The sequence below is a fragment of the Physeter macrocephalus genome, chromosome 21 (assembly GCF_002837175.3).
Source record: "Physeter macrocephalus isolate SW-GA chromosome 21, ASM283717v5, whole genome shotgun sequence".
Taxonomy (NCBI): Eukaryota; Metazoa; Chordata; class Mammalia; order Artiodactyla; family Physeteridae; genus Physeter; species Physeter macrocephalus.
This window is the reverse complement of record NC_041234.1, coordinates 8660341-8668411: the sequence shown is the minus strand read 5'-3', so window position 1 is coordinate 8668411 and position 8071 is coordinate 8660341. Positions and strand designations below refer to the sequence as shown.

Sequence of the window (8071 nt, the reverse complement as noted above, 5' to 3'; positions counted from 1 at the left end):
AAAAAAAAAAAAAATGCTTCCATGGCACTTTTCATCACCACTGTCAGAGATATTTCTTAAGTTTCCCTTTCCCAACATCATGAGATCAAAACACTGGAACGGAGAGGTAAAGAGAGGTTAAGGTCCAGTTAATTAACATCCCACAGCAGTGACCCTGTCTGTCACTGGAGCAAGACCAGCACTACAGTGACGCTACTGACGCTCTTCTCTCACCTTTCCACTGCTCAGAGGGACACTTCAACAGACTAATGATGTCCAACTCTCCATCTCGTGGCATTCATTCCACTTGCCAAACAGTTGTGCAATTTCAATTTATTTATGTAAAGATGCATACTTGAAAGCAGAGAAAGGCAGTATAACCTACAGTCTACATATTTAAATTCATTTAATTCATTTTAATTATTCATGACTATAAGTTCACTTCAATGAACTGTAAGCTTGAAGAGCCCTGCCAGTACTCCTAATTGAAAGCCAGTTGAAATTTCAAAAATAGGAAAATGCCATTTTCAAGCAAAATCCATTCATTTTCTTTGTTTGACTTACCGAGTATCTAACTTCCAAGTACTCCGATTTCTCTGGAACATCAGGTATCTCAAAAGCATAGCTCTTTTCCACTGCCTGGGTAAGTTGGTATTTAAAAATCATTAAGATAAAAAAACTTTTCACAGATTAAATTGACAAGCATTACATACACAACGCATGTCTCTGTATCTAATCATTATGGAACACAAAGGTAAATAAAGCCAAAAAAGCACCTTTTCCCCCCCTCTCAACTGCGACTAAAATAGCCAGTGACAGAATGTTAAAAAGACTTCTTTTGGACACTAGAGAACATAGAAGTATTTGCATTCAAGAGAGGTAATAAAACATTAAAAATGTTTACAATGTCAATGCACTAAATTATTTGCTACTCTTTGATACTAAGCAACTCCATCTTGCTAGAAAAATTAATAATAAACATTATAATCATAGCTCACATGTACTGAGTGCTTGCTATGTACCAAGGATTGTTGTAATCACTAATCTCAATTAATTGACTTAACCCTTCCAACAGCTCTTGAAATAAGGCCCCATTTCTCAGGTGACGAAACAGGCCAAGAGAAGTCACTCAGCACTTGTTCAAGGTCACAGACCAGGAGGTGGTAGGGCTAGGACTTAAAGCACAAGCAGTCTAGCCTGAGCACCTATGCTCTTCACCATTGCACCACATTGCTTCTAGAATTTTAGAGACCTGATCCACCAGCCACAAGTCAAAAAGCTCAAATAGTTCAGACAGTTAGCCTCATCTTCAGCAACTCAATCCTCCCTTTATTGCAATCACTGTTAATAGAGCCAGTGTCCTGAGGAACTTACAGCCCCACAACTATGGCCAAAGGCATAAATATCTCACTAAAATGAAGACAAATGATCAATACGTATCACATGAAGAACTTTGTTCTATCAGAAATTGCATCATAGACTCTGACTTTTAAAGATTTAACCTTCTGGCCAAGACAACTTGGCAATAACCAATGTAAACAAGATCAGAACAGTTTCTTCTCCATCTCAGAATAAGAACACAAGCTATGCTTCAAGTACTGGAAGCAATTACTTTGCTAATGTTATCTTTTTATTCAAATTAATGAACATTATACAGTTTAAAGAGAAAGAATAAATATTTTTATAAATCTAACATATTGGTTTTACATTGCTATCTATGAAATTTCCATTCAATGAATTATAGCCACACAGCAGGCATTTTGCAAAAAGATGTGCAATAACTATTTGCTAAATCAGGAAATTAACAAACAACCAATATATAGACCTGAAAAAATTATCACCAAATACAAACCTTGGACTTGAATTTCATAATCTTATATTTTGCTGCTATTTTCTCGTCAAATTCATCATAAACATCCTTCATTGTAACTGGAGTTCCACTTTCCTTCCCTGTATTTAGATCAATTTTCTGCTCTCCCATGGAGAGGGGAGGGGAGGAGAAAAAATATCTGTACATAAGATCTTTTCAACCGCCAGAAACCCAAGCCTAAATTAACTTTCATCTTCACGTATTTAAACATTTAATAGAATAAGGTGAGTTCAAAGATACAAATGGACCCAAAAATGCACCAAATCCAACACCCAAGTCCTCCCAATGGCATCACAAAAGCCAGAGATAAAGATGATCAATCCTACAAAATGGGAGAATAGTGTTGTAAATCTTGACCAAGACGCTTCACAGTTCAACTGAGATGGGGAATGGCTGGGGTTGAGAGGGGAGTGTGGATGTTAAGTCCCAATAAAAAGAAGGAGCAGGGCTTCCCTGGTGGCTCAGTGGTTACGAGTCCACCTGCCAATGCAGGGGACACGGGTTCGTGCCCCGGTCCGGGAGGATCCCACATGCCGCGGAGCGGCTGGGCCCGTGAGCCGTGGCCGCTGAGCCTGCGCGTCCGGAGCCTGTGCTCCGCAACGGGAGAGGCCACAACAGTGAGAGGCCCACGTACCACAAAAAAAAAAAAAAAAAAGAAGGAGCAAATGGAAGTGACCTTGTTAAATGGCTGTGGAGGAAATAACAAAGCCATGAAAACTGGGACAAACGCCATGTCATATTTTAGTCATAAACTCCCAACCCCAATAATTATGGAAATGGGGAGTGGGGGGGGAAGACAACATTATGTACTGAAACTCAGGCACTTTTACCCTCTTCTAACAAGCTGAAAAACAGATAGTGTTTCACTCCACTTCTCCCAATGTCTAATGGAGCTGCTGACAATCAGTGGTCACAAGGCAGGCAATAAGAAAGGTTGTAGATAATCCACAGCCCTGACGAAGGACAGGGTTGGTGGTGGAAGACAGAATACACTTGGAATTAGAAGCTGTCTACTAAGGTTTACCGTTTCACGGGGAAGGAAGTAAAGCGTTCGCTCAATGTTTTTCACCATGACACAACAGCTCACATGGGTTTGGGCGAATTCGATCCAAACTTTGCCAAACAGAAACACCACACCTACAAAGAATAAGGAAAAACCATGAGAAAATAAACATTTCAATTATATCACATTAAAGGGACGATGTAAAAGCTCACTGAATGTGTCCACATATTTATGCTTTGGTAAGTCATTTCTTACAGCAAATGTATCTGCTGCCCAATCCCAAAAACTAGTTCCTTTACTCAGTACCTATGCCATGACAATATCATACCAGTAAAACCTGTGACCACTGGGAGGACAGGGAACAGAATGATTCTCTAACTTGGTGGAAGCATTTTTCCCCAGAATTAGGGAGACATCCCAGGTAAATGGAGACAAACCTCAGTTATCAGGGAGACATCCCAGGCCTGAGTAGAAACACCCAGATAACTACTGAGACACCCTAGGTCAGTGCAGAAACCGCTGGTGAATTAGAGAGACATCCTGGCTCAATGTAGACAGACCTTGAAAACTAGGGAGACATCCTAGATCAGTGTAGGAGGAAAAAAAAAAGACATTTTCCCTAGAACCAGGATTACCCAGATTAAGAGAAACATAAAAAGCAACTTATTCTCCAACAAATATCGTATTTAAACCTCTTATGAGAACTCTGAAAATATAATACTAAATTCCTTTCTAACTTGTACTTACCAACAAAAATTAACATTCATGTGTAAGGATAACTATGTATGGTATATCAGTATTCTCCTGTATGTAAAATTGTGTTTTGGAAAATTCACCTCACATCCTTTTCCATATAATAGTAAATATCTCCTAATAGGGCTAAACTATTATCTTCTATTTCACCCTTTCCACCTCACAGACTACTGAAGACATGTGGCTGGGTAGCATTTGTAATGTTCCTCCCTCTCCTATTTCAGTTTAACAAATGGGGTCTAGTAACCAAATCCTTTTGAGATCCCTAAGTAGCGTAGACCACAAAGTGGTAAACCAAGCCTTTCTGGACATCAAGCCATTGTTCATGAAACATGGCCATCAAGAAAGGACGCCAGGCCTTCCCTGGTGGTGCAGTGGTTAAGAATCCACCTGCCAATGCAGGCGACACAGGTTCGAGCCCTGGTCCGGGAAGATCCCACATGCACGGAGCAAGTAAGCCCGTGCGCCACAACTACTGAGCCTGCGCTCTAGAGCCCTCGAGCCACAACTACAGAAGCCCGTGTGCCACAACTACTAAAGCCTGCGTGCCTAGAGCCTGTACCCTGCAACAAGAGAAGCCACCGCAATGAGAAGCCTGCACGTAGCCCCCGTTCACTGCAACTAGAGAAAGCCCACGCAGCAACAAAGACCCAACTCAGCCAAAAATAAATAAATAAATAAATAAATAAATTTTTTTTAAAAAGAAAGGACTCCAGAGGGAATTCCCTGGCAGTCCAGTGGTTAGGACTTCATGCTCTCACTGCTGAGGGCCCGGGTTCAATTCTTGATCCGGGAACTAAAATCCCACGTGGCCAAAAAAAAAGGACTCCAGAGATTTGAGAGTCAACCTAAGAGATGGTCACTGTGCAAAATCCCGGGCTCCATGAATAATTAGCAGTAATGAACATAGCCGCTCTATAGGGCCACTTGCCTGAGGCACTAAGAAAATTCTGGCACATGCAAAGGCTACTGTTCACAAGGCCAATTACTCCAGTTTCACAAGATAGCTCATCAGTGCTTCCTTTTGTCACTCGTTCTAGTAGAAATAAGACCATCTAAGAATTTTCATTTCTGCAGATGATTAAAATTCTTACAAGAGTTGTGTAATTTTCAGCTGGGGTAAAAGAGGCGGAGGTGGAGGGGGAGAGAGGGGAGAGGGAAGGGAGGACTGTGGGGATGATTAAAAAAGAAAAAAGTCACAGTAGCTCAGAAAATTAAAAGTCATCCTCACAACAGTTAGAGACGAAAAACCAAAATTCCATGCAAAGAAAAATAAAGACCCTAATATTGGATTCAAAGATTCAAATAGCTCATTTTACAGTCAAACTAATATCACATTTCATGCAACACATTTGACACTGTTTATGCCTCATTTGCCACAAAAAGATCATGGTAAACAAAGATTACATTCCCCTTAAAGTTACTAGCTGAAACCAGGTGCAGTCAGGATTATTCAACCTTGAAAAAGTCATAATGAAGACAGGATATCTTCCCATATGCAAAGAGTAAGATTCTTTTCATAATTATGGAGCATTCAGCAACAACTGACTTACTTAGAATCTGTAAGAAAGTGAGAAACAATAACAGGGTCTTTAGGAGTACTTCGTTTTTATTAGCAACATTGATTTCACCAAGGCTCAGTGATCATTACCTGCTATCACGATGAAACTGTTCAACCCTCTGAGATTACAGGACTTTTTTTTTTAAAGCCATCTTATTTAACCCATTGGCATCAATCACAGAGGACACAACTTCAGAAGTACCACGGAACAGCAGAGTGGATTGCGAGTGAGAAGCCCTGAACTCTGCCACTGAGGAGCTGACCACTTTATCTTTTGAAGCCCCAGCTTCCTCTGCTTTAAGTGAGTAACTAGAGATGATGGTCTCTGAGGCCTTTGGCAGCACTAGAAACTCCCTTTTACCCTAGCAATTAGAAGACAGGCCAGTAACAGACTGGTACCTCTTTCAACTGCAAAATATTTCCCAATAGTGGTTGAAAAGGCCCATCCATGACTATGGTCAGTACCAGAATTCAACAATATATACCATAAATCGGTTGCTTTGCAAATATAGCTGTGCTTCAATGTGCTTCAATCTTAACCTACAACATCCATTACTATAGATCAACACTAGTCGACAGAAATTTCTGTGATGACAGAATTCTTCCCTATCTGTGCTATCCACGGATAGGGTAGCTACTAGACACATGTGGCTACTGAGCACTTGAAATGTGACTATTGGCTGAGAAGCTGAACTTTAAATTTTATTTCATTTTAATTAATTTAAACTTAAAGAGTTGCATGTGGCCAGTGGCTACCACAGTAGACAGCGCAGCTCTAGACCCCTGCCCTGCAAAATGATGCTGTTTTTTACTAAGAGTATCAACCAGTAAGCAATAGATAGAAGTAATAAACTCATTTTCACACAGGAAAGAGAGAGGGTTGTTGTTTCCTAAGGTTCTAATTTTTGGCAACGGACACCAGCCATCTGATGCTTTATATGTGGATTTATGGGAGGAAGACCATCCACTTTTGTGTTAGCCATTCTTACTCCACACTGCTACAAGGCTTCAAGAGGCAGACTTGGTAATAGCAGTGAATGCAATGCTGATTCTCTGAAACCTTTCACGTGCATCTACAGGACTGTCGCTGTGCAGTTTATTTCAATGAACACTTTACTGAACATCTACTATGTAACTGGCATCATCCTAGATGCTGGAAATAAAAGGTCCCAGCTCTCCAGGAGTTTAAAGGCTTTGGGGGAAAAGACAACACAGAAGCAGATCTTTTCAAAATAATATGACAAATGCTGCAATGGGTAAGGGTTCGATGGGGGTCACTGAAAGGGCTCTTAGGCCAGTTTGGAGGATTAGGAAATTTTGGGAGACCACACTGGGGCTGAGCCAGGTGAGGGCATTCTAGGCAGACAAATACAGTGAGTAAAAGGATATGGTATAAAGAGCAGTAGGTACATACAGCGAACTATTTCTAGGACACAAAAGTCCTACACAGCAGGCAACAGAAGCCTTGCTACGGAACTTGGACTGTAAGTCGCAGGCAGCAGCCACTGCGGATTTTCTCTAACGAGGAAATGACGTCCTGAGCAATCACTCAGGCCGCAGTGTGGGGGATGACAGCTGAGGGATCAGTTAGGAGGCTGGGTTCAGTAGCAGGAAGGGCTCAAGGGTGGGAGTTGCGAGGAGACAGAGGAGACAGCTTGTCTAGTTCAGAAGGAGAAAACTATTAAGACTTGGTGAGGAAAGGGGGGACTCAAGGCTGGCTCCCAGGTTTCTGGTTTTCATGGGACCATTAATCAAGTCAGGGAATAAAAGCCAGCCTGGAGCAGATACAGCAAAGCACAGGGAGCGGCAGCAGGATGGGCAGGCCCACCACGTCACCCAAGTCCAGTGAGCACCAGCCATGCTGCTGGGCTGGGAGGTCACACAACACACACGTGAAAATGGTGTCCCCTGAAGCTGTTCGATGGGGTTTAATTTGCAAAGCCTCATGAAATCACACTTGCCGGCCCACCTTGCACCAGCGAGTTACAAAGCAGGCAAAGAGGCGAGAGGGTCTAACCAGATCATCTTGCCCTAGCTCAAGTAGATGAGATACCATTTCTAAGCCTTCTTACATCTTTACCTCAGCAATGAACACATGGCAGTTTGCTACTCAAGCGGCTCTGCAGGAGTTTCAACTCTTTGATAAGCGGAGCATATTAATGCTGCTGCCCCCGCTCTGACGGTTAATACTCAGAACTCCAGGAAATCACTTTGAAAATTTCAGTTTGTATCTACCCTTAGATCCAGAAACAGATCTGAATAAAGGCAACTGTTTAAGGGTGTATACTGTATTTTTATGAATCTGACATGCCCTATCCTGCCCAGCCCCATAGTGAAGAAGTGCTCAAAGGAGCACACAAGGAAACTAGAGAGCCTCCTGGCTCTTTGTGAGCCAGAATTCGTAGTATCAGCTCATTCGGAGGAGGACCTGGGAATTAGCCTGGATCCCTCCTTTCTGTTAACCCCCCACATCCATCCATCCATCCGCCAACTAGTTCATGTCAAAGTACATGTTGCAGGCATTCGCTCCTCTCCTTCTCCACAGCCGCCACTAGTGCAAGTAACTAGCACACCTGCCATGGGGGGACTGATCTCCAGGGCTTCCACACTCCCCAACTCCAGCCCCCGCGCGCGCACGCACGCACGCGCGCACACACACACACGCACACACACACACACGCACACACACACACACAGCCTTTTCTCCGCATAAACCAGAGGGTTCCTGTTAAAATGTAAACCCAACCATGGGTCCACTCGACCCCCTCACCCCTGCACCCCGCACTGAAAATCCTCCACTGCTCTTAGAGTAAGACCTCAACTCCTTAATATGGCTTTTAACGTCCTTTATTATCCGGCCTTTGCCTTCTCTCCGACCTGACTTTCAGCCAGTCTTGTCACCTGA

General features: G+C 42.7%; 1 protein-coding gene across 4 annotated transcripts in view; it reads right to left on the bottom strand.

Annotated features, from left to right (window-relative positions):
* The window catches only part of POLA1 (DNA polymerase alpha 1, catalytic subunit), a 299996-nt gene that overhangs the window by 270062 nt on the left and 21863 nt on the right, over positions 1 to 8071 (bottom strand). For all 4 annotated transcript variants that reach the window (XM_007107041.4, XM_007107040.4, XM_028482923.2 and 1 more), the window contains exons 11-13: positions 2874 to 2986; positions 1832 to 1948; positions 544 to 618 (exon numbers count right to left, since the gene is read on the bottom strand). In XM_007107041.4, the coding sequence (XP_007107103.2) occupies positions 544 to 618; positions 1832 to 1948; positions 2874 to 2986 (305 nt within the window). The remainder of the gene's footprint in view (positions 1 to 543; positions 619 to 1831; positions 1949 to 2873; positions 2987 to 8071) is intronic.